The 27,108-nt window shown below is 45.4% G+C and overlaps 1 protein-coding gene across 1 annotated transcript in view; it reads left to right on the top strand.

Moving 5' to 3' along the window:
* The window catches only part of KNTC1 (kinetochore associated 1), a 238,374-nt gene that overhangs the window by 29,385 nt on the left and 181,881 nt on the right, over positions 1 to 27,108 (top strand). Inside the window, exons 6-15 of the mRNA XM_044275719.1 lie at positions 2,957 to 3,034; positions 4,791 to 4,825; positions 4,903 to 5,013; positions 10,760 to 10,853; positions 11,000 to 11,052; positions 11,314 to 11,429; positions 11,515 to 11,569; positions 11,697 to 11,795; positions 12,389 to 12,432; positions 12,506 to 12,571. Of these exons, the coding sequence (XP_044131654.1) occupies positions 2,957 to 3,034; positions 4,791 to 4,825; positions 4,903 to 5,013; positions 10,760 to 10,853; positions 11,000 to 11,052; positions 11,314 to 11,429; positions 11,515 to 11,569; positions 11,697 to 11,795; positions 12,389 to 12,432; positions 12,506 to 12,571 (751 nt within the window). The remainder of the gene's footprint in view (positions 1 to 2,956; positions 3,035 to 4,790; positions 4,826 to 4,902; positions 5,014 to 10,759; positions 10,854 to 10,999; positions 11,053 to 11,313; positions 11,430 to 11,514; positions 11,570 to 11,696; positions 11,796 to 12,388; positions 12,433 to 12,505; positions 12,572 to 27,108) is intronic.

The raw sequence follows: 27,108 nt of genomic DNA, 5'->3' as shown, positions 1-27,108 counted from the left end.
TATCGGCATCTATTTTGCCGATATTCCGATAGTGTATGGGAACACAGATCGCGCTGCTGACAGCGCTCTCCGTGTTCCCTCAGCAGCAGCACAGGGGAGAAGGAGCAGTGTCTCCTCCCCCCTGTGCTGCTGCTGCTGCCGCCAATGAAAGTACAGGGGACAGGAGGAGGGGAGGAGCTATGTCCACTGCTCCACCAATGAAGATTAATCTATCATTCATTCATATACAGGAGGCGGGAGCTGCAGGATCACATAGCCGGCTCCCGACCTCTATGAGCTGTAGCTGCGATCTGCGGTAGTTAACTCCTCAGGTGCCGCGGATCGCAGCTACAGCTCATAGAGGCCGGGAGCCGGCTATGTGATCCTGCAGCCAGCTCCCGCCTCCTGTATATTAATAAATTAGAGATTAAGCTTCATTGGTGGCGCAGTGCGCCCCCCCAAGCCCCCCAGTATCAGACATTGGTGGCGCAGTGCGCCCCCCCTCCCCCCCAGTATCAGACATTGGTGGCGCAGTGCGCCCCCCCTCCCCCCCAGTATTAAGCAGTGGTGCGCCCCCCCTCCCCCCCACCCCAGTCGCAGTGCGCCCCCCCACAGGATCCCCTCTCCCCTGCTCCTCCGATCGGAGCCCCAGCAGTGTAATGCTGGGGTTCCGATCGGTTACCATGGCAGCCAGGACGCTATTGAAGCCCTGGCTGCCATGATAAGCTCCATGCTGCTGTGTGCACAAAGCACAGAGCAGCAGGGACAGTGTGAGATCCTATTCACCCTGATAGATCTCTATCAGGGTGAATAGGACAAGGGTTCTAGTCCCTAAGGGGGCTAAAAGTTAGTTAAAAAAAAAAAGTTACAAAAAAAAAAATAATAAAAACACCAAAATATTAAATATAAATGAAAAAGAAAGATTTACAAAAAAAAATACACATTAACAATAAACATTAATTTTCAGCAGATTTGTGGGAATTTTTATTTTTTTTTCAAAAATGAAAATTCCCAGAATATCGGTATAAATTATCGGCTATCGGCCTGAAAGTCCACAAATTATCAGTATCGGTATCGGCCCTAAAAAATCAATATCGGTCGATCCCTACTGCTTATATTCTAACATGTCTACAAATCGTGTATTTTCATTTTTATTAAACATGGATTTGCTTATTACTTGCAGTAAGTACTCAACTACTATAAACTTGTGAGGCTTTATTCATCAAAAATGTTCAAGACCTTTGCTTGGTATAGCAACCAGCAGTGCATTATACATTTGTATACAAGCAGACTCTGATACACAGTACAGACTATGTAGGCTTTTATATCCTACATTTCTTACTAAAGCTGTCCATACCCAACACACATGCATGCTCAGTATAACTACAGATGTCAGTTAGTGTTGAGTGAATCGAGCTTTGGATCATCAGTCCGAAGTCAATTCGGTCAAACAGTTTGACTTTTAATGCTGTCTCTGTACAGCATTAAAATGTATTGGCTCCGTGGAGCTCAACTTTGTTCACCCAAAGTTGCGGGAGACTTCAGTGAATGAATTCGGTAATCAAAAATGATTACTTATATTTAAATAAAACATTTAAAGGGAACCTGTCATCCACTTTATGCTGCCCTTACTAATGGAAGAATAAAGTAGAAACAGTTTTTCTGGGGAAACCCCCCCCCCCCCCCCTTTTCACTATTTGGACAGTCAGAGTTAATTATGTTAGTTATGTTTTTTTTTATTGATTGATAACATGCAGAAGTCTGGGTTACCCTCCCCCTGTGGTCATGTACAGTAATACAGGAAGATGAGGGTCTAATTCTTGCCTCATCTTCTTGCAAACTTTCAGGAAGTCCCTAACTCTCTTCCTTTCCCTGTAGACTGAGCTCACAGTTGGGGAAAAGGGAGGCTGCTTTTAGTTGGTATATCTCAATCTATGTAGGGCTTATTTTAAAGCTGACAATCTGGATAGTGTTGCTAACTGCCACACGGCCAGAGAACCAGCCTTTAGATATCAGGTCAGGAGTGAGAGCTGCACGTACATGGAGCTCTCACTGTAATTTGGGTTGTATCAGTTGGCACCACAATTCTGGCCTTGTTTTAAAGTTTAGAATGTCAGGTCTAGAACAATATGTGGCATATGTCAAGTTGCTATGCAGATTGAGATACAGCCATCAGTAGCAAGGACATATGAGATACCTCTTTGGCTACCAAAGTACTACCCTGCAAGGACGTATGAGATACGTCTTTGTTAAAGAAAGTGTTAAAAAGAAAAAAAAAATAACCACTATTCACCTCATTTTCCTCACTGTCGCTGTTCCTAAACTGCTCTCCACTTCCTGGTCCCAACTCGCCACATAGGAAGTTGCTTTAAAGGTCTCTTTCATGATTGGCTTGAACGGTATGCAGTAATGGGTAGGTGAAGTGAGTAGGACCTTTCTACCCCCCCCCCCAAAACTGTTTTAATAAGACATTTTATTATATTAATGCATGCCACAACACTATATATACCTTAAAGGGGGTTTCCCAGGAATAATAACTCTTTAGCTAATGCCCACAAACAGAAAATTCCATAAACAGAACATTCATACTTGCCTGCTCCCCAGTGCAGGTAAGTCCACACTGCTTCTTTGTGCCCATGTTCTGGTCCCAACGTGCTTACATCTGGAGCTGCATGGTCACATGTTCTGCTCGAGCGGTGACATGACCACAAATAACCATGCCAATGCAGCGTTAGATGTAAACACTGTGGAGACCAGAACAGAGCAGGGAGCAGGTATGAATTTTCTGTTTATGGAGGCAGACTGCGGACAATAGATAAAAGTACTTAGTTCCAGGAAACCCCTGTAAAATTATTAATAAACTACATATTTTTATTTACTAGGTTTGTTTCAAATTGTGCAATAACTAACTGCTATGTAATATACATCACAATCCAGCCGCTATTTATTCTACTGTTTTATGTGTCATTTTCTTTAGGTGTTTATCATTTGTTTTTACTGACAAATGAAGGACTGTACTGTATCATGTACTTTCATATTGCGAGGATTAATGATGGTATGTACATGCATAATCTTTCTTGCCTTGCATTCGATCATTTACTTTACAAATATTGTTGTTTAAATGAGGGTTGTTTCGATACCATAAAAAAGTATTGTGATACTCTATACCACGCAAAAAAAAAAAAAAAAAAACCTCCCCAAAAAATCTGCTTGCATTCCGCATTTTATGGAACGTCCGTCCTATCCTATTTTTTGGGGGGACAAGGTGACAAAAAAAAAAGGTGAATCACGCGTTTTTTATTTTTTCTGTTAAGGCATTCACCGCATAGGAGATTTTTAAAAAATATTTTAATAATTTTAACTTTTCGCACGTTGCGATATGTAATATGTTTATTTTATATGTAAAATTGGGAAAGGGGGCTATTTATACTTAATATTTTGGGGTGATTTTATTTTAGGGACTAGAACCTGGGATCTTTTTATCCCTTGTCCTATTCACCCTAATAGAGCTCTATTAGGGTGAATAGGACTTTCCACTGTCCCTGCTGCTCTGTGCTTTGTGCACACAGCAGCAGGGAGCTGACTATGGTAGCCAGGGCTTCAGTAGCGTCCTGGCTGCCATGGTAACCGATCGGAGCCCCAGGATTACACTGCCACCAATGAGAGGAGGTGAGGGGACTCTGTGGCCACTGCCTCCAATGATTATAGTACTGGGGGGCGCACTGCGCCACCAATGATTTTAATACTGGGGAGGGGGAAAGGGGGGGCCGCGCACTGCGCCACCAATGATAATTAACGTTTAATACAAATACAGCCGGCACAGAAACACATTGCCGGCACCCGACCTCTGACAGGGAGCTGCGATCAGTGGCAGTTAACCCCTAAGGTGTGGCACCTGAGGGGTTAATTGCCACGAAAACAGCGCCCTGTCAGAGGTCTGGTGTCGGCAATGTATTTCTGCCGCCGGCTGTATTTGTAATGTATTAAACGTTAGTTATCATTGTTGGCGCAGTGCACCCTCCCCTCCTCTTCGTTCCCATTGGTGGCAGCAGCACAGGGGGAGGGAGAGAGTGACTCCTTCCCTGTGTTGCTGAAGGAACATGGCTGCGCTGAGAGCAGCGCGATCCATGTTCTCTGGTACTGGGCTGTGTAGTAGCACAGCCTAGCATCGATAAAAGGCAAATCCTGGTATCGTATCGATACTGGGAAAAAAGTATTGATTGGGTATCGAACAGTCGATACCTGAAACAACCCTAGTCTAAATGTTGATTTTTGACTTCAGATTGCATAACATAGTTCATTTGTAAATTTGGAGTATGAAGAGAACCTGTCACCAGGAAATGCAATGCTGTCTGCAGGCAGCATTTTATAGAGCTGCAGGGGCTGAACAGATTGATCTAGTTTTTGGCAAAAGATGTAGCAGAATTTGTAATTTAGCTTTTGCTGAGCTCACGTTGTACACGGGGACCGTCTTATCAGTGTCTGACAGCCATCTCTGTATATAAGCTTAAACAGAGAATGTTATGAATCACTGATGGCACCCTGCTTCTCCTGCTCTATAACATGCTGTTACCACTGCATCCTGAAATTTCACCCTCTAGCCAAATATCCCTAACATTTTGTGAGTAGTGTATAGTTTCTCACAATTACTTTATTTTATTTTTTTGAAACCGAAAAACTACTTTAAACATCTTAAATCTGTAGAGATACAAATATTGTGAATTGAATATGAATAGTTTTATCATGGTAAAATCATTGTGAATAGTCGATGGTTATACTGTAATGTTTTTTTACTGAATTTGTTTTTACAGCTCTTGAAAGTATGGACATCAGTGCAGCAAAAGAGGTGAACCCTAGGGATTTCTCTCAAGCTATTAGTTTTTTACCTTGGATATATTTTTTAATAAATTTCTCTTTTAACAGCTTGAAGGGAAAATCAAGACCTGCTTTATTTCAACAGAAAACTATCACACGGATGGTTGTTTGAGTTTGTTAATTGGTGATCTGACAAGTGATGTTCATCTAGTTATAGGGGTAAGTTTACCCAAACTTAGAATAGTTCCTTTACACAAACAGGCCTTAAATACCCATTAACTCAAAATGACGCACATATGTTATCTGCATGTGGTAAATGTATGGAGTGGGCTCACAAGCTAAGCTAGCTCCATGTGCAGCAGGTGCTGGCTGTGTAGTACAGCTGAAACCAGCCACAACTCTGATCCTAATCATTTAACCCCTCGGATAACACGGTCAATTATAATGCTGTAGTTTCATGTCCGACAATGAATCTATTGAACTGTACTCGCATAATGCCATCAGTACAAGTCAGTACAGCTGTGATCAGACTGTAACTCACAGTATTATAAATCTGTTTATATCACAGGAGCAGTATTTAGCCTAACAAATACTGCCATGACACAGAGCATATTTCCCTCACTGAGTACACTCGTGTGAAATTGCCCTTTGTTTTGTTGAAGACGGACTGGAGATGGGCTGACAGACTTTCAATTAAACTCCTTCAGCAGTGAGGAGAGACAATGCTCTGTATGAACACTTCTGTCTCCTTGTTCTAGAGATTAGCAGGGGTCTCAGCACTAAGACACCACTTATTAAAACCCACACATTTAAGTCGCATTACTATGATCACCTCCTATTTTCGACATCGACAGCACGTAGCTCATGAAGGAATTCATGTGTTGTGAGCTCGCTAGGTGGGTATTGTCATCGCCACTCCAACGATTCATTTTCATCTTCTGTGTGTGGTGCCAAATCAATTAGAAGTATAAGTATGAGCGCTCAAACAGATTCACATAAACACCAAAACATTGTTATTTCTCACCCATTTTCCTTGGGGTACACAGAAGACCTTGGGTATAGCTCATCTCCCTAGGAGGCGTGACACTAAGTGAAAACTGTTAAGCCCCTCCTCCACAGCTATACCCTCAGCCTGGAGAGATTACCAGTTTTTGCTTAGTGTCCAAGGAGGCAAGACACTCCCTGCTCTGCAGGGCTGTTTTCTCCTTGTTTAAATTTAGATTTTTACTTTTTTCTTTTCTTTTTTGTTCCAGACCATCAGGGACAACAGAGACACACTAGACCTCTCTGTTTCTCCCGGGGTTGAGCTGCGCCAGTGCCGGTCACCCGCACTGCTGCCTCCCCCACAGAAGGCAAGGTGGACCAGGGCAGCCTAGCTCCCCTGCATCCCGCCAGCGCAAGGGTCGCCCGCACGCCAAGTCCCTCTTACAGCGTCCTGCCACTACAGTGCCAGTAGCTGAAGGGGCGACCCTGCTGGAACGGACCGCTGCCGGCCATAGGCATGACCCCCTTCCATAGGCGGTATGCTGCACTCTCATTGGATTCGCTGCCGGCCGTGGGTATGCCTCCTTCCCTCAGGCGGCATACATACATTCCCTCTGTCTGTGGTTGTTCTCTCGCAGGTACGTTGCTGGCCATGCGCATGAACCCCATACATGGCGGGGTGCTTGCACTCTCGCTGGATCCGCTGTCGGCCATATGCATGACCCCTCTTCCGTGGGCGGTGTACGCACTCTCACTGGATTCGCTGCCGACCATGGGCATGCCTCCTTTCCTCAGGTGACATACACACATTCTCACTGACTGTGTTTGTCTCTCGTCAGTACGTTGCTGACCATGAGCATGACTCCCATACATGGCGGGGTGCTCGCACTCTCCCTGGATGAGATGCTGGCCCTCTAACATGGGTGGAACGCTTGCACTCCCATTGGATACGGTGCTGGCCTCGTGCGTGACCACCCCTCATTCCATGGGCGAAATTTGGCATGCTCACGAGATTCACGGCTGTCCTTGTATGTGCTGTGCTGGACTTGTACATGTCCCCCTTCATTGGTGGAGTAGTTGTGCTCTCGAAAAGTTTGGTGTTGGGTGTATTATTGTACACTCACTTAATGCTAGGATAACCCTGTGCATGTCCCCCTTTCACTAGGTGGACCTCCTGCGTTCCTGCTGGATTATATGGTATGTCCTACTTCTCTAAAGTAGGTACGGCCTTAGGCATCACCCCCTTTTGGGGCGGGCCTTTGCACTCTTGCCGACTGCAGTTTGCCAGGTACATTTCCCCCCTTTCGGGGCGGACTGCTTGCGTTCCATCGCATGCCATACTAGGCTTGTGCATAACTCCCTTTCAGGTTGTACTTTGCAATTCCGTAGATGCTGTGGCTGGCCTTCTTCGCTGAGTGCCTTTTTTGCAGTGAGCGGACGTTCTTGTGCGTTGTTTGGGCCGTGTATGCCTTCTCCTCCTGTAGGTGGGTTGGCCTCGCTGCTTACGAGCTGCTCGTACGTATGCCTCCCCTCCTTCCTGCGACATACTTTTGTTCTCTTGGGATACAATGCTTGCCGCAAGCCTTGCATTCATCTCTAATGAGATCATTCTGTCCACCTGACCTGGACGGGCTCTACTTGCTCTCTACTGCACCGAGCTGGGTGATACTCATTCATTCCGTTGGCCCTTCATCCCAGGGAGTGTTCGTGGTTCCTCGATGCGTGCCCATTCGTCCTTCCGCGGCATTGCTTCCCTGCGCTAGTGGTCACGTGGTCGAGAGTGCTGTTGTGCTGCAGCGCCCCTCGAATTCTTCGTTTGCTCTGGCGTGACTACGGTTCCCTCGCCTACTACCATTTCCTCCTCTTCGGATGCAGTGTGGTATGAGTCCTTCCTCTTGGCGCGCTCTACGCTTCACGTTCGGGCCGCTCTTCTCGAGAAGGTCACCCAACTTCTCTTGGGTGCTCGATTACCCAGGTCCGGAGGACCTCCACCTTGGGTTCTTCAGGGTATTCGCCTTCTGCGAGGCGGTGATCCGGGCGTCTCAGTGTTGCGGGTTCTGCTTTTGGGCTGTCCTATGGCTTCCCTGTTGCCCACTCCTCCTTTCGGTTGCAGGGTGTTATGCCGGCCTCTGTCTCGACTACCTTATCTCGCCGGCTCTGTTTGGCTCCCGCTCGGTACAGATCACTCCGAGGTGGCTTCTGCCCCGCCAGGCTTCAGAGGCTGTTCCTTCACTGCCCTCCCCTCTGGGGAGAGCATGGTTGTTCATGTGGATGGTTCCGGTGTTCCTTTTGGCCTCGTACTGTCTCCCTTGTTCACACTGGCTGTATTAGCAGTGTGCCTGTTTACCAGGTCTACCGCGTTCTGTCCTCCCGCTGGGTGCAGATTGCGTTTTCCATTCTAGACAATGGTCCTGCTGTAGACTTGCCTTCTCGGTAACTTGGGGACTACCTTTCTGTCCAGATTGTCCTTAGATCTCCCACACCGGGACTGTAGAACATGGCTACATCAGCATGGACTTTAGCCTGTCTTGTCCTGGCATCTGGCGGATGCTGGGCGGTCCCTTTTGGTTCCTTTCCGTCTGTCTTTCTGCTCCCCCACTCCGGGTGGATACGGGACAACGTTGCTCGGGGGCCGACGGGACCAGTTTTGCCGACCCTTCTGCCCGTGTTACTGGTCTGCGCCTGATCACATTGGGTTTTCGCCCGCTTGCCCAGGCGGCTCCAGCGGGCTCGCTACTGTTCGCTCCTGGCTGTGTTTCGTCCAGGATCTGTCGTAGGACTTGGGGTTTTTTGTCTGGGGTTCTGTGGGAAGCTGGGCATTCCCCACTCTGCCTTTCTCTCCCCATGGTTCTGTCTTTCTCCAGTCCGGCCTGGACCTGGGATTGGGACTCTTTTTTTTTAAGCCCTTTGGGCCTGTCGAGACCTTCTTCCTCGGAGTGGCTCTTTGGTTCCTCTGTACTGTCCTCAGGTACCGCCCTGGGAACTACATACTGAGCTCTCGGCGCTCCAATCTTTTCCTTTGGAGCCGTTACAGAAGTTCTCTCTACCCCTTCTGTCCTGTACGGTTGTGTTTCCGTAGCCGTCGTGTCTCTGACGGGTGCCTGAATGACAGCCCTTCTTGTTCCGAGCCTTTTGTCTTTCCCCAGGACAGGGCTGTTCTACATCCCGTCTCTTCCTTCCTTCTGAAGGTGGTGTTTGCCTTTCATTTCAACACTTCACCGATTGGACGTTGTTTGGGCCTTACCGTTTTTACTTGGAGTATAAGTAATACAGGATTTACCCATTTTATATAAAAATCTGTCTCTCAGTATATAAGTTGTGTGATAGGCTGTCTGCACACATATCCCTCGTTCCTGTCATCGGTAAAAGAGACGCTTCCTCAGAGTTGCAAAAAGGGATGATTATTGGCTTTTGGGCCCAGGGTGGCAGTTCTTCTGAAAGTACAGTTTCTGAAATGTTCTCGTGCTGCTCTGCTGAATATGCATTGTGAGTGGACAAATGGCACCATTGCAAATACCCGACATGAAAGTTGTAGCGCACCAAATGCCATTGATGTAAGAGGTGAACGGCAGAAAAGGCTTGAATTTTTCACAGCGGTTTTGGAATTAGACCTCTGCTGTCTACCAAAGGGTTGTTTTCTCCAATGAGTCACATTTACTGCTGCATTGAATGGATGGATGCTGGCATGTCAGAAGAGAAACGTCAGAGAACACCCTGCAACCATTGCTGGAAGAGCACTAGTTGCTGGTGGCAGCATTATGGCTTTGGGGAATGTTTTTGAGGCATTTTCTGGGACCATTCATCCATGTGGAAGACTCTCTCAACTGGGTATGAATCCATCCTTACAGATCACATACACATACATGCTGATTGTCTTCCCTACAGTGAATGGAATCTTCTAGGAAGACAATGCAACATGTCACGCTGCTAGAAATGTCCAACATTCGTTGGAAGGGCATGACCAAGACTTCCTAGTACAATCCTGGCCCCCTATTCCCCCAGACTTAACCCAATTGAGCATCTGTAGGACTACATTGATCGTTGTGTTTGCTCTATGGATCCTCCCTACCCCATGCGCCCTCCAGCAGCTCTGGGATACACTGCAGTCAGCATTGCTCCAGATACCTGTGACAACCTACCTGGACCGTATTGAGTCACTCTCAACCCATCTAGCTGCTGTCAGTGCTGCACACGGTGGTTACTTTGGATAAAGGCTGGTGTCATAATAATGTGACAACTGTGTATATGTCATTATGATATATTAAATGTTTTTTGAAAGTGGAATAACCATTTTAGGCTACTTTCACACTAGCGTTCGTCGGTCCGCTCGTGAGCTCCGTTTGAAGGAGCTCACGAGCGGACCCGAACGCCTCCGTCCAGCCTGATGCAGTCTGAATGGAGCGGATCCGCTCAGACTGCATCAGTCTGGCGGCGTTCAGCCTCCGCTCCGCTCGCCTCCGCACGGCCAGGCGGACAGCTGAACGCTGCTTTTTTTGTTTTTTTCCCTCCCATTTCACCTAACAAAAAAAATAACTTTTTTATACAAACTATGTTAAACTAATTGGCATCATTAAATAATACAATAAGTGTAATAAGGCTATGTGAATGAAAAATGTAAAAATGTATGGCTTTTGGAAGACTGGGAGACCACTACACAAAAACGCAAAACCAGATGAATAGTTGAATTGAATTATTCTGTGTTACTGGCACAACCAAAAAGAGTATGATACAAGTGTTCTGTACTTCTCTAAGGTCTGCCCTCAAAGGGAAGGGGGCCGTAGGTGGTGTTTGGCTATACTGCAATATTAGAAATTGAGAATAAAATGGGGGCACAATTCAAAATCTTGTCTCAATAAATCGTTTAAGACTGTACTAGACAGTTTAAAAATGCATCAGATTTATGAAAGTGGCCAATGCTGGATGACAATATTGCTAATTGCTTTGCACTAAAAGTTTCTATAACTCTATGCTCTCTCACTAGGGAAGAGGCGACTATGTGCTCTCGAAATGGAAGATGGACCCAGTAAAAAAACATGTTGCAGTTCAAAATCTTGCTGATTCCAGTATGATTCAAGGTAAAGATATTCAGCTGACCATGTGTGGTCTGTTCCAGTGATAGTTATAGGATTATTTTCAGCCCTCTTTAGGTATGAACTCATCAAATCTACTCACACTTGCAGTAATTGAAGAACACATTATAACTGATTTTATTTTCCATAAGGTGCAAAAAAGCTTCAAGTTCTTGACAATTTGCTGTTTGTTTTGGATGATGATGTAAGTATTGAGTTAATCTTCATAAAACATTTTAAAGTATACTTTAAGTCTATCTATCTATCCTCATAGAAATCTGCAGCACTCCAATAGATAAGGTGCAATCAAGTTATACCGCTGCTGCAGCTTTCTGCTATATTTACCTCAGGTCTGTGATGTGATGGCACCATCTTCCATCCTGTTGCTAATTATTTTCCTGTCTGTGTATCTGTATACTTTCCGCTACTTTCATACAGTACTTTTTTGAATTTGAATCTCTTTTAGGGCATTTTGAGTGTGTGGGATGTTTACACGTTGGTTTTGGTATGGGACTGGCCTTTTTGTCGTCTGTCAGATTTTTTGTTAACAACGGAGGGAGACGCTTCATCTTCTATAACCCGGTATTTGCTCAGTACTATATTGTTTAATTCTGTGTTATAGTGACATGTATTTATTTTTTGTAATATTTGTCTCTTATTGTTTTAGGCAAAGAGATACTAACCTCAAACTTATAGCATTGACATTTCCCAATGAAAAACAGGTAACTGTTCCAATTTTAACACGCATACATGGATCACAAACAATTTTGGCACAAATCATATGGTTAATATAATAAAATGAATATGATGTGTAAAGTTTTGTCTTTGTCTGTCTTTCTTCACTTTCAGATGAGAAGCCTTGCAGTATATTCTTTGCCCACCATGAACCACTTGTATTCAATTGAAGTGTCAGATGTATGCACCCTTGTTCAAATTGGTGTCACTATGGTAAGTTTGTCCTCTCCATTTTTAGAAGCCGTAGGTCAGATCCGCAACCTTCGGCACTCCAGCTGCTGTGAAACTACAACTCCCAGCATTCACACTTACTCAGCTATTCTTGGAAGATTCTGGGAATTGTAGTTTCAGAACCGCTGGAGTGCCGGGGAACATTTCCGACAGGCTGTTCTGGCAGACCACCGACATTCAATCCGACATTGCTGAATTCAACAGATCACCGCCAGATCCCTTTTGACTTCAATGGGATCTGGTGGTAATCCGGCCTCTTTCTGGCCTAAATGCCAGGTTTCAGTCGACAAAAACCTTTGCTCACGGCAGTTTTTGGTCAAGCTGTCATTTGTGCCGGATCAATCGGCCAATTACTGCTGATTTTCCTCTGTAGAATTGCGCAAAAACTGCAGCATTTTACAGTAGTAGTAGCAGCAAAGTGGATAAGATTTAAACAAAGGCAACGTGAGACGATCCACCCTAAATAGATCTCATTTGTTTTTTTTACTTCTCACACAATTTGTTTTTGTGTAGATTACAGACCAATAAGATTTTCATGTGCGTTGATTTATATGTATAATGCTTTTTTGCATTAGGACACAATATATCTGCTCGAGGGAATATATGACAGCCAGGAAAGGTAAATTCTTGCATTCATTTTTCAAGTCTTTGCTTTAGGTTCATGACATTTATGATTAAATAACTCTTTCCAGGTCTTCTGACTCTCCAGTTGCTGTCCTTGCCATGAGATGTTTAACAGAGGCATTGCCGGAGAACAGGTATAATGTACAGAAATATATTTAGAAACCTAATGTTCTGTTCTTATAAAACATTAAAATGTACATAGGTGTCTCCCAAACAATAATGAGACTATGTACAAGAGGCATTATTCTGGGGGAAAAAAAAAAAAATTCTCGGCTTTTATTTACATTTGAGCAAAAAATGCAAGATGTTCCGCACTATGGAAAATCTCAGAGGACGTGGTCGGAAGCCAAAAGTGATACCTGTGCTGGACAGGAAGATAGTTAGAGAGGTGTAAAAGAATCCAAGGATCACCACCAAGGCCATCCTGGTGAATCTGGGCTCTGCTGGTGGCAATGTCTCAAGGCAGACAATCCAACGGACTCAATGACAACATAAGGCAGTCTGCAGAGAAACTTGACCTTGGGCACCAGTGGACATTTCAGCATGACAATGAACCAAAACACACAGCAAAAGTGGTGAAGAAATGGTTAGCAAACAACAACATTAACGTTTTGGAGTCCAGACTTGAATCCAATTGAGAATCTGTGGAGGGAGCTAAAGATCAGGGTGATGGCAAGAAGACCCTCCAACCTGAAAGATTTGGAGCTCATTGCTAAAGATGAATGGGCAAAAATACCTGTGGAGACATGCAAAAAGCTGGTCTGCAATTATAGGAAGCGTTCGATTGCTGTAATAGCCAATAAAGGCTTTTCTATTGATTGAGAAGGGTAGGAATAATTTTGGACTGGCCACTTTTTGCTCAAATGTAAATAAAAGCTGAAAAATGTTTTTTCCCACAATAATGTCTCTTTTACATCGTCTTATTATCTTTTGGGAGACACCTATGTCATTTCCCGTCAAAAAATTAATTGCTGGTTGAATAAAAGTAACTTTAAGTCTAAATTTGCCAGGGGTATGAATAATTATTGGCAGCACTGTAGGTCTCCCGTGCAGCAGAGAGACAGCCAGGGTCCTACTCCATTGTGCTGAATCAGCAGAAGCCCTAATTCGGACCATTTAACCCTTTCAATGCCGCAGTCAATAGGGAACACTGCATCTAAATGATGTCATCCCACAAATGAAGGCCTGTATGCCCACCAGTCTGCACCTCTCTGGGGCACCCTGATGGTGCCTATCAGTATAAGGCCTCTTGTACACGAACGTGCCGTATTTTGCAGTCCGCGAAATACCGGATGCCGCCCTTGTGCCTTTCGCAATTTGTGGAACGGAGCAGACGGCCCATTAAAGAAATGCCTATTCTTGTCCCCAAAAACGGACAGGAGTAGGACATGATCTATAATTTTTGCAGGGCCTTGGAACTCTGTGTGCTGTCTGCATCTTTTGCGGCCCCCTTTTGCACCCGAGCTGCAAAAAATGCGGTTCGGATGCGGAACCAAACCACGATCGTGTGCAAGAGGCCTAACACTGACAGTATTATACTCTGTACTGCATAGAAGCAATCGAAAAACTCCCATCCCACAAAAATTAATCCCTCATGCAGCTCCATAGAAAGAAAGAAAAATAGTAAAACTATACATATTCGGTATGGCTGTAATTTTACTGACCCATAGAATAAAGTTATCATGTTACTTATGCTGCAAAGTAAAATGTTGCAAAATTTACAACACAGAACCTTAGGGCCACATTTATAAAGACCGGCGTTTTAGATGTCTGTTTTAAGTCCTATAGCTGGCGGTGGATCCGCCAAAGTTATATAGAGTTGCCAGCCTCTACATAACTTTGGCGCATCCAGCGCCGATTCTAAATGTAAGATGTCTGGTTTTGGTGTAAAAAATGATGAATGAGACGGGCCTGCTGGCCCATCCACGCACACTTTTTTTATTTATTTATTTATTTATTTATTTTTTTAGACCTGGCGTGACCTGGAGATAGGTTGCAGATTCTGCCACACCGTGGCGCCACAAAAGTAGCGTACATTTGGTCATAAATGACCCACTTAGTATTGCAGGTTTTTTTCCCCATTCCACCCACAAAGTTAAGTTAATCGTTAATTTATGTGTACCCCAAAATGATGTCATTAAAAACTACAACCTGTCCAAAAAAAAAAAACAGCTTGGAGTTGTGAAGGCAGGGGTGCTGAGGCTAGCACCCTAAAATTACATTGGAAGAACTCTAGTGACTGTCTGCGGTCTCTAACATAATGTCCTCTCTCTTTATCTGAAACTGAATCTCTCAAAAATTTCTCACTGTGTGTGGCAATACCATAACTCTTGGTAACTCTTCCAATTTAACCCTTTCAGGACCAATTTTCTTTTTTTTTTTTCCGTTCACATAGCCGTATGGGTTGCAGTAAACGATTATTTTAGTAATTGAGTATTCTACCGATTATCTTTACGATTAATCGCGTAATCTAACTGTTTTCCTTTATAAAAACTCATCAGACCCCCGCCATCAGTCCCCAACAGCCTTCGTTTCCCCCTGTGTGATCAGCCCAAGGGCATCAGTTATCTGCTGTGCCATCAGCTCCACTATCCCCCAGTGCCATCAGCTTGCCCCCCTAAGAGCCAGTCCGAGTGATGAACCAGGCGGCAGCGGTCCAGAATGCTCTGGACAGCAGGAGGTAAGTCATCCAGCCATAGAGCATGACTTTGTGACATGTATTACAGAGAAGAAGCGGTGACTCCCCCCCCGACATGTCAGTCTTTACTCTAGTTCCTGCATTCTGTTCATGAAGGCACTCTCTCTCAGGTTCAGTCACAATCCGCTTGTGATGAGGACTTCACCCCTCAGCACTGATTTATGGGGGGTGGGTGGGGTGGATGTGGGGGCTCCCTATAGTAGTTTCCATTCCTATTATTGCTGAGCCTGCAGCTCACACCCCAGTGTTTATTACATATCCATGCTGACTGTGCCTTTCTCCAGACTCTTCAGCTTCTTGTTAATCATCCTATTGACTGCGGAGTGTTAGTGCCGCTCGCTCGCAATCCCCAGGAGGACCAAGGCTGCAGTATACACAATCAGGCTCTCCCAATCCTCACTAGGTGGACTCGGTGCACGGCTGAGAGCTAGTATGCTCCCTGGCTTTGACCTCCCAAAGGGGGTGCACTGCGGAGAAGGCTGCAGGGGCTGCTGGAAGAACACTCCACTCAGCAGCTTGGGGGAGTCGGGGGAGGAAGCAGATGGCCCTGAAACACAAGGTGATGAAGCTGCTGAACACTAAAAGGAGCATGAACTTCTCAGTCAGCCAAAATCTGGAGAGCTTCCATCCCGCAGGGCCCAACCAATGCAACCCAAACACTCCGCCTCTGGGGGCCAATCTGCCCGGTCCGCTCCCCATGAAAGGCAGCAGACTGCCGACTGGCATGGCAGCTGGACACGCGCATAAAGTTTCCCTCAGCAGAGTGCAGCAAGGTTACGGGCTGACTGGTGACCACAGAGCGGTGAATAATAGCAAGCGCAGGATTTTTTGTGTCGAATTATTTGATTCAATCGAGTAATCGTTTCAGCCCTACTTTTGTATTAAAAAAACTGAATTGGCCATTTTGATTTATTTTTTTCTGTTTCGCCGTTTGCTGTACGTAATATTTTTTTTATATTACAAGCCTTTTTGCACACGGCGATGCCCATTATGTATGTTATTTAAATTATTTATGTATTTTAATTTTAGGGAAAGGGAGGTGATTTTGAATATTTACATTTTATTTATTTATTTTAAACTTTTTTTTCTCGCCCAATTTCCTTGGGGGACACAGAAGACCTTGGGTATAGCTCATCTCCATAGGAGGCGTGACACTAAGTGAGAACTGTTAAGCCCCTCCTCCACAGCTATACCCTCAGCCTGGAGAGAGAGACTGCCAGTTTTTTGCTTAGTGTCCAAGGAGGCAAGACACTCCCTGCTCTGCAGGGCTGTTTTTCTCCTCTGTACCGTTCCCTGGTGCCTGATGGTGGCCCTTCGTGCTCTGTGCCTTCTGTCCTTTTCCAGGACAGGGCTGTTTCTCCATCCCGTCCCTTCCTTCTGAGGGTGGTATCTGCCTTCTTATCTACGAGGCTTTGGTCATCCCCTTCCCGTCTCCGGGAACGGGCGCTTCACCGCTTGGAGATTGTTTGGTTTTGCAGTTGTTCCTGGGAGATCTCCGACTCTTGTCGGCGTTCGGTCTGTTGTGTTTCCAGGATGTCCGCGCTAAGGGTTGACTGCCTCCAGGGTGGCTTTCCTTCGCTCTCTGAGTGTCTATTGCTGTGGTTACCGCACCAAGGGCAGGGTTCTGCTTTTGGTGTCACCGTTCATTTCACCAGAGCGGTCGGTGCCTCCTGGGCCGGAGGCATAAGGCTTCGGCCATGCATTTGTGCAAGGCGATCACTGGTCTTCCTTGCACACCTTACCGAGTTCTACAGGGTGCGCACTGGGGCTTCGGCGTATGCTGCCTTGGGCCGCCTGGTCTGCAGGTGGCGGTTTCTTGATGCCTTCGGGTGCTTTGCCCTGGTGCTGTGGTCCCTCCCCTCTTGGACTGCTATTGAACGTCCCAAGGTCTTCTGTGTCCCCCAAGGAAATTGGGCGAGAAAACGAGATTTTTGTATAACTTACCAGTAAAATCTCTTTCTCGCTCTTTCCTTGGGGGACACAGCACCCACCCATTCTTTGTTTTTCTCTACACGGTTTCCGAGTTTGTTTTACCCGTTGGGTAGTTGGCTTGTTGGTTCCACTTTTGGACTTTGCCTTTTCTCACTACTTGGACACGCAACTGGCAGTCTCTCTCTCCAGGCTGAGGGTATAGCTGTAGAGGAGGGGCTTAACAGTTCTCACTTAGTGTCACGCCTCCTATGGAGATGAGCTATACCCAAGGTCTTCTGTGTCCCCCAAGGAAAGAGCGAGAAAGAGATTTTACTGGTAAGTTATACAAAAATCATTTTTTTTTTTTTTTTAAGTTCCCCTAGGGAACTTTATCAAGCAATCAGATTGTTTCCCTCATAGACCTCAATGCATTAGCATTACACTATGTTCCTATGGAGCCCACAGGCAGGCTCTCCCTAGGAATCTATGTGCGGTAGCTTCAGATCATTCAGGAGGACCAAGGCTGCAGTATACACAATCAGGCTCTCCCAATCCTCACTAGGTGGACTCGGTGCACGGCTGAGAGCTAGTATGCTCCCTGGCTTTGACCTCCCAGATGCTGTGGTCACCAATGCTCTACGCTCTGCCAATGATTTTCGACTAACGTCCACTATAATCCAAACCTCTCACTCCCGTCTCCAAGACTTCTCCTGAGCTGCAACCGTTTCTGGAACACCCTACTCCAAGCAAATAGGTTAATTCACAACTTCCACAGTTTTAGGCACTCCCAAAAAAACACATCTTTTTAGGATGGTTTATCACATCCCATAACCTAACTCTTCTCCATTCACCCCTCCCCCTACATAATCATCAATCTTCTGAACCTGATCCATCATCATACATCCACACCCTGTGCGCTCAATTGGACGACAGATATCTGCTTGTGACTGGCTCATGCAGCTTCATATCATTATCATTAACCCTAATTGTAAAGTGCTTCAGAATATATTGCCGCTATATAAATAAAGATTATTATAAGTTATTGGAAAGGAGCATCTGCAGTGTGACCAGTGCGTGACCATAAGTGGAGTTTTGTAGACTTTTTTTTCCTGCAATGGACTATACCGAATTACATGGCCCCTTCCCCATCCTGTGCGGTGCCGGGCTGTTTGGTACTATAGCCACAATAACCCTTGTTGGGGCTGTCCCCATATCACTTGCGTTGTTGAGCAGTTAGGACAGCAGATTTCACAATCTTTGTGACTGGAACATGCAGGCCATGCTAGAGGAGAAGAAAAAAAATCTGCAGGTACAGTTAGACTGCAGTTAGTAGGCATCTTGTAGATTACTTTATTTTAAAGGGCCAGTGTTTCATGATAGTTGTACAAGAGTAATAGTGGCTCTCCCAGATCACTCCCTGGTGTGGTGCTCTTGTCTGGAGTGGTTCACCCAACCACTGATAGGTATAGAGATGATAAGAGTAAAGAAGTTGACAGGCACTCTATATCTGCTTTGTATAGAATATTTATTTATAAAAAAGTTTTTGTAAAAATAAAATAAGTAAAAAATATTTTAAGAGACTGTTGGTTGGTTATTTTCAGTGATGGGGTGTTGTGATAGTCACCCGGATGGTGTGGAGGGAGGGTGGGGGGATAGTGAGGAAAAGGTGTGTCTTATTCGGTTTTAAATCGATGGGAGTGGACGTTGTTGTGTGGGAAAATGATATAAGATATTTATATAATAATCGATGGGAAAAGATAGATCAGTGAAAAAATTTGATGAGTATTAATGTTCAATAAAAAATGTTCAAATGAAAAAGTCAGTGATGAAGGATAATCGATAATAGTAGTTGAACAAGTAGTTGAAAATGTCACTCATAAGAAAAGATGCAAAAATATGTAAAAATATCCAGTTGAAGTAAAAATAGTCCAAGATATCCAGGAATATATGTAAATCAATGTAGTATATATAAAACTGTATATATAAACGGCTGTATATATAGCTGCTTTTAAAATATTCCAATGTTATTGGACAGTATTTTCGGATGCCCGATTTTGCACATAAAAACAGGTGTTATCGTCGGCCGTCAGGGGTATTTCGTACAATATTCACTTTGTGATATTAAATGCTGGTGGCGTCCCACACAGCAATTGTTGTACTCACCCCGCGGTCCTGGTTGTTCCTGTGTTGGTGATGTAGTAGCCGGCGTGATCCTCCTGGCAGTTTGCTCGTCCACGTTGTATGTTGCGCGCTCTTTCTTGCCGGGTTGGCGTCTCACGTGATCTAGCACGTGGTTGGTTGCCGGTCAGCTTGTTTCTTTATCTTTGTGCGCTTTTTTCGTAAAGAAAATTCTTGTAGGATTTTCGCATAGAATTTTCGTATAGATTGTCCTACAGAGTTTCTTATGTTGTTGCGATGATTCGGAGTCTTTTTAGCAAAAAAGCGTGGGTATTGGTGGGTAGTCGTAAGGATGATACCAACTTGCCATACGCGTTTCGAGGTGTTCCTACCTCTTCATCAGTGGCCATATTGGATTCAATCTGACTGCCCTCTTTTATACCCACTTGTTTGTTCTCCCACCAAAAACCCGGCCTGGATGTTTGCTAATTGGAATATATTACTTTATAAAGAAAATGAAAAATATTGGTTTGTTTTTTTGTGATTTTTTTTTTTACTTCTATTGTTTGTTTATATTAATACCTTTGATGTTGATTTTCTCCGGAGTTATGTTGGTAAATGATTGTTTCTTCATTTTTGACTTTTGGAATTAGTTGTGATTGTATTGCCAGTGATTATGATATGAAAAACGCAAGTGCGGTTTTGATGCGTTTTTTGTTTTGTATGTGCGTTTTTTTGCTTGTTTGTATTGTATTGTCTTCATGTTTAAACCTAGTGTTGTTTTTTTTTTTTTTTTTTGGTTCTAAGGTATGGGAGATCAGAACATCGACAGTTTTCATAACTAGTGAAGTTATTTTAATGTGTTTCTTGCGTTTGTGCTGTTCTCCCCAAGTTTTTGATCATATGTCATTATCTTTATAATCTCATGTTTTTGTCTTTTGGGATCAACCATTTTGTGTTTGTCTTCTTTATGGGTAAAAAACGCAGATGCGGTTCTGATGCGGTTTTTTTTAAAGGTTATGTGCGTTTTTTTGTCTGTTAGTGTTAGTTTGACCTCATATTTCGATTTGGTGTTTTTGTTTAATTTCAGAAGTCTCTGAGGTCCAGATAATGGTTTTGTTATGTTTTCTATATTTTTCGTGTGGTTGGTGATTCGAGTGCAGAGTGAGGTATTGGTAGTTCTACCGTCTGCCTTGAATAGGCACCAGATATGTTGGATAAAAAAGTGATAAAATTGATAGGTAGGGAATTTAGTAGGTAGAGATGTTGGTTGATAGATAAAATTGATAGCTAGAGATGATAGATAAAAATTATTAGAATTGATTAGTTGGTGGGATAACCCATATCAAGGGACGGACGAGGTGCTGGTAAAACAGCCGGACACTCGTCTGTCCGTCGAAGTGTGCAGGGCCCATAGGGATCGTAATAATTATAATAATACATTTAATAATACATTTTATAAATGTAATAATAAATTTATACAAAATTTATAAAAAAATCTACAAAAGTTCATAAAAAACAATGAATTTGAACAGTTCAAATTCTGCGTTCAATCCATCTGGTATAATTGTTTCGAAGTCATAGATCCTCCTTGATTCTTGTCTGGACATTTTGGATATGTGATCACCTCCCCTCCAACTAGTTTCTACTTTTTCAAAGGCAGCAAATGTCATTAGGCTAGCATCTTTGTTATGGTATGTTTTGTAATGATTTGATAGTGTGTGTTTATCATAACCGTTTTTGATATTATTTCTATGTTCTGCTATTCTTTTTTTTCAATGTTCTTTTGGTTCTTCCTATATATTGTTTACAGGGAGTGCAGAATTATTAGGCAAGTTGTATTTTTGAGGATTAATTTTATTATTGAATAACAACCATGTTCTCAATGAACCCAAAAAACTCATTAATATCAAAGCTGAATATTTTTGGAAGTAGTTTTTAGTTTGTTTTTAGTTTTAGCTATTTTAGGGGGATATCTGTGTGTGCAGGTGACTATTACTGTACATAATTATTAGGCAACTTAACAAAAAACAAATATATACCCATTTCAATTATTTATTTTTACCAGTGAAACCAATATAACATCTCAACATTCACAAATATACATTTCTGACATTCAAAAACAAAACAAAAACAAATCAGTGACCAATATAGCCACCTTTCTTTGCAAGGGCACTCAAAAGCCTGCCATCCATGGATTCTGTCAGTGTTTTGATCTGTTCCCCATCAACATTGCGTGCAGCAGCAACCACAGCCTCCCAGACACTGTTCAGAGAGGTGTACTGTTTTCCCTCCTTGTAAATCTCACATTTGATGATGGACCACAGGTTCTCAATGGGGTTCAGATCAGGTGAACAAGGAGGCCATGTCATTAGATTTTCTTCTTTTATACCCTTTCTTGCCAGCCACGCTGTGGAGTACTTGGACGCGTGTGATGGAGCATTGTCCTGCATGAAAATCATGTTTTTCTTGAAGGATGCAGACTTCTTCCTGTACCACTGCTTGAAGAAGGTGTCTTCCAGAAACTGGCAGTAGGACTGGGAGTTGAGCTTGACTCCATCCTCAACCCGAAAAGGCCCCACAAGCTCATCTTTGATGATACCAGCCCAAACCAGTACTCCACCTCCACCTTGCTGGCGTCTGAGTCGGACTGGAGCTCTCTGCCCTTTACCAATCCAGCCACGGACCCATCCATCTGGCCCATCAAGACTCACTCTCATTTCATCAGTCCATAAAACCTTAGAAAAATCAGTCTTGAGATATTTCTTGGCCCAGTCTTGACGTTTCAGCTTGTGTGTCTTGTTCAGTGGTGGTCGTCTTTCAGCCTTTCTTACCTTGGCCATGTCTGTGAGTATTGCACACCTTGTGCTTTTGGGCACTCCAGTGATGTTGCAGCTCTGAAATATGGCCAAACTGGTGGCAAGTGGCATCTTGGCAGCTGCACGCTTGACTTTTCTCAGTTCATGGGCAGTTATTTTGCGCCTTGGGTTTTCCACACGCTTCTTGCGACCCTGTTGACTATTTTGAATGAAACGCTTGATTGTTCGATGATCACGCTTCAGAAGCTTTGCAATTTTAAGAGTGCTGCATCCCTCTGCCAGATATCGCACTATTTTTTACTTTTCTGAGCCTGTCAAGTCCTTCTTTTGACCCATTTTGCCAAAGGAAAGGAAGTTGCCTAATAATTATGCACACCTGATATAGGGTGTTGATATCATTAGACCACACCCCTTCTCATTACAGAGATGCACATCACCTAATATGCTTAATTGGTAGTAGGCTTTCGAGCCTATACAGCTTGGAGTAAGACAACATGCATAAAGAGGATGATGTGGTCAAAATACTCATTTGCCTAATAATTCTGCACGTAGTGTATTGCAGGGGCATTCGATTATGTAGATAACGTTTGATGTACCACAGGATAAGAATTCGTTTATTTGGTAGGAGAATTTGTTTGTTTTTGAAATAATTTCTACATTTTTTTTTTTTTTTTAGGAAATTTGGTATTTTTACAATTGTTGCAACGTCCGCATCTGTAGAAACCTTTTAGGTTGAACCAACTGTGTGTCTTTGTTTTTGTACTTTTTTCGGGTTTTTCACTGTAGGTGCTATTTTTATTCCTAGATTGGGAGCTTTAGTATAAACTATCTGTGGTGTGCTTGTTAGGAGAGGGCCAATTATTTTGTCTTTGAGGATGTAATGCCAGTGTTTTTTTGATGATGGTTTCTACTTTTTTTTTGTTGGGTGTTATATGGGAGTATTATTCTTATTAAGTCGTTGGATTGTTTCTCTTTTTCTGTTTCTTTGGGTGGTGGTTCAAAGAAATCTTTCCTTGTCATACTTTTTACTTTGGATAATGATGTATCCAAAAGGTGCGGTGGATATTTTTTAATCAGGAATTGTTCTTTCATTTTTTGGACTTCTTCATCGAATACCATATTTGTTGTACAATTTCTTTCTTTTTATGCGTCTGAACTGTCCAGTTGGGATATTTAGTAACCACCTAGGTAGGTGGCAACTAGAGTATAATATGTAGTTGTTTTTAGATACTTCTTTTTGAAATGTGGAGCATTCTAAGTGGTTGGTTTTGATTTTTAGTGTTAAATCTAAGAAGTTTATTTCTGTTTTGCTGATATTAGAAGTAAACTTTAAATTATTGTCATTTTGGTTGATCTGTTCTAAGAATAGTTCTAGGTCTTTGTCTGTTTTGTTCCATATGAATATAATGTCGTCTATGTATCGTCGCCAGAGTACTAGGTCCTCCCCCAGTCTAGGTGTGATGTGTTGGTGTTCCCACTGTGCCATGAACAAATTGGCATAGCTGGGGGCGAACCTATTACCCATGGCGGTGCCCCTTGTTTGGAGATAGTAATCTGATTCGTATGAAAAATAATTGTGGGATAATATGTATTTAACTCCCTCCTCTATATATTGAATTTGAGTTTCCTTTAATTGTCCGTTGAGTTCTAATTGTTTCTTCAGTGCATTTGTTCCTTGGTCATGGTTTATTATTGTATATAATGAATTGACGTCAAGGGTTCCAAGGGTCCAGTGAGGTTCAAATTTTAAATTTTCTATTATTTGAATAATTTGGGTGGTGTCTTTAATGTAAGATGGGGTTTGTTTGACAATTGGTTGTAATAGCTGGTCGATATATTGCGATAGGTTGGATGTGAATGATCCAATACCTGAGATGATCGGTCTTCCTGGGGGGTTAGATGGATTTTTGTGGATCTTTGGGATGCAGTAGAATATGGGTAATCTTTGTTGGGTTGTGGTTATATAAGTATATTCTTGTTCTTGTAAGAGACCTGTGTCTAAAGCTTTTTTCTCGCCCAATTTCCTTGGGGGACACAGAAGACCTTGGGTATAGCTCATCTCCCTAGGAGGCGTGACACTAAGTGAAAACTGTTAAGCCCCTCCTCCATCAGCTATACCCTCAGCCTGGAGAGAGAGACTGCCAGTTTTTGCTTAGTGTCCAAGGAGGCAAGACACTCCCTGCTACTGCAGGGCTGTTTTCTCCTTGTTTAAATTTTGATTTTTACTTTTTCTTTTCTTTTTGTTCCAGATCATCAGGGACAACAGAGTCGCACTAGACCTCTCTGTTTCTCCCGGGGTTGAGCTGCGCCAGTGCCGGTCACCCGCACTGCTGCCTCCCCCACAGAAGACAAGGTGGATCAGGGCAGCCCAGCTCCCCTACATCCCGCCAGCGCAAGGGTCGCCCGCACGCCAAGTCCCTCTCCCAGCGTCCTGCCACTACGGTGCCAGTAGCTGAAGGGGCGACCCTGCTGGAATGGACCGAGGGTGAAGACGACTATGGTGAGAGAGTGGCTTCTCCAGCCCTACGTCCCCCACCCCCCACCCTGGTCTCCTGCGTGCCTGACCCCCCATACTTGGACCCTTCGGTCACTGCTGAACCTAGGCTGGCCCCTGGGGTGCTGCGGGGCGACATTCCACTCCCTGCTCCCTCCCCTCCCTTCTGGCCCTCATGGGACATTTTAGCAGCAGAATGCTGCGAATAGGCAGCCACATCGCCTCCCTTCACATATCAGCGTCCCTCCTGGAACGCTGTGCTCACATCCTCACGGGCACCCGGTCTCAGGGTCCCCCCATCCCCTCACCGATGCGCTGCTCTGGACCGGGGGCCTTTTCCTGACGGCAGTGCTGCTTGGGCGACCGCACCTCCGGCGCTTCTTCCCGGCCTGCTGGGCCGCACCTCCGAGCTGGGCCGCACTTCCTCCCGGCCCCCGACTGTTCCGGCCTGCGGGGTAGACTCCCGCGGCCGGCATTGGCTTGAGCACGATGCTCCAACGATTCCGGCCGTCGGCGACTTCCGGCCGGCCGGGCGCCGTAAATTTTGGTCCAGTTTTCGGCCTACTGGGCCGCATTCCGGCGCTCCACCCGGGCCCCTGACTTCCGGTCCGCGGGGTGGGCTTCCGCGGCCGGTTTGTCCAGGCAGTCCGCTCCGGTTTCCTGTGCGGCCCCGGTCAGCCGGGTGCCGCAGAAAATTTAGGCCCCGGCTTCACGGCCTGCTAGGCCGCAAACTTCCGGCCTCTGTTGGAGGGGGCGGGAACTTCTCCGGGCGCGAATTCTTCCCGCCTGGAGGTTCCCCGCCCCCAGGGGATCGCGGCGCCGCCTCCTCCTCCCTTCCAGGTTGGTGGCTGTTAACCCTTCCGGGTACCGGCCCCCGTGCTTCTGTTTGTTTTGCTCGGCTGATGGGCCTATATGGCTGGCGCGCCCCCCCCCCCCTCTACTTCTATGCTGGGCACCTGTATGGTGGCACTTCTTTCTGCCTCAGTGAGGCTATTTTTTATTTGGGAATGCATAACATGGTTAAGCTAATGGATTTCTTGTGCGCTGCGCAGGACGCTGCAGCCTTGTCTCAGTAGCGCCGCCTGTATGCGTGCTCCTTCCATGAGCGGCATGGTGTCGCACTCCCCGGCTGGTGCATGCTTCCCTTCTTTAGCCCTCTCCGGGATGCAGCGCTGGCCAAGTGCATGCGCCCTCCAGCTATGGTAACTGCCATGTGCAGACAACCCCTTCCTAGGCGAAATACTGCACTCTCTCGGGATGCAGGCTTGCCTGGTGCATGACCCCCCGCTTAGGTGGAATACTGCACTCTCACCGAATACGGTGTTGGCCATGTGCACGAGAACGCTGCACTCGTTGGATTCGCTGCAGGCCATGTGCACAACCCCCTTCCATAGGCGGAATGCTGCACTCATTGGATTCGTTGCCGGTCTTGTGCATGTCCTCCTTCCATAGGTGGACTCTGCACTCTCGCCAGATACAGTGTTGGTCTGGTGCACGACCCCCCTTCCATAGGGGACCGCTGCATTTTCACTGGATTCACTACCGGCCATGTGCGTGATTCCTTTCCATAGGCGAAATCGCTGCTCTCACTGGATTTGATACCGGCCATGTGCATGACCCCCTTCCATAGGCGGAATGCTGCACTCACTGGATTCGCTGCCGGTCTTGTGCATGACCCCTTTCCATAGGCGGAATGCTGCACTCACTGGATTCGCTGCCGGTCTTGTGCATGACCCCCTTCCATAGGCGGAATGCTGCACTCACTGGATTCGCTGCCGGTCTTGTGCATGACCCCCTTCCATAGGCGGAATGCTGCACTCACTGGATTCGCTGCCGGTCTTGTGCATGACCCCCTTCCATAGGCGGAATGCTGCACTCACTGGATTCGCTGCCGGTCTTGTGCATGACCCCCTTCCATAGGCGGAATGCTGCACTCACTGGATTCGCTGCCGGTCTTGTGCATGACCCCCTTCCAGGGGCGGAATGCTGCACTCACTGGATTCGCTGCCGGTCTTGTGCATGACCCCCTTCCTCTAGGCGGAATACTGCACTTCATTGGTTATGGTGCTGGGCAGCCGGCCATGTGCATTACCCCCTTCCATAGGCGGTATGCTGCATTCTCATTGGATTCGCTGCCGGCCTTGGGCATGCCTTCTTCCCTCAAGCGCCATGCATACACCCTCACTGACTGGGGTCGTTCTCTCGCTGATAAGTTGCTGGTCGCGTGCAGGACCCCCTTCCATGGTGGGATGCTTGCAACTCACTAAATCCACTGCCGGCCATATACATGTTCCCCCTTCCGTGGGCGGTGTACGGCACTCTTACTGGATTCGCTGCCGGCCATGGACATGTCTCCTTTCCTCAGGCAACATACACACACTCTCACTGACTGTGTTTGTTCTCTCGCCAGTGTGCTGCTGGCCAGGTGCCTGACCCCCATCCATGGCGGGGTGCTCGCATTCTCCCTGGTTGCAATACTGGCCATGGGCATGGCTCCCCCTTCTGGGCAGCATACTGCACTCTCACCAGATACGTTGCTGGCCTCTAAGATGGGTGAAATGCTTGCACTCCCATTGGATACGGTGCTGGCCTTGTGCGTGACCACCCCTCATTCCATGGGTGGACTTTTTG

Source organism: Bufo gargarizans, chromosome 1 (assembly GCF_014858855.1).
Source record: "Bufo gargarizans isolate SCDJY-AF-19 chromosome 1, ASM1485885v1, whole genome shotgun sequence".
In the NCBI taxonomy this organism is placed as follows: Eukaryota; Metazoa; Chordata; class Amphibia; order Anura; family Bufonidae; genus Bufo; species Bufo gargarizans.
The sequence above is the reverse complement of the archived record's forward strand: the minus strand, read 5'-3'. Positions and strand labels throughout refer to the sequence as shown.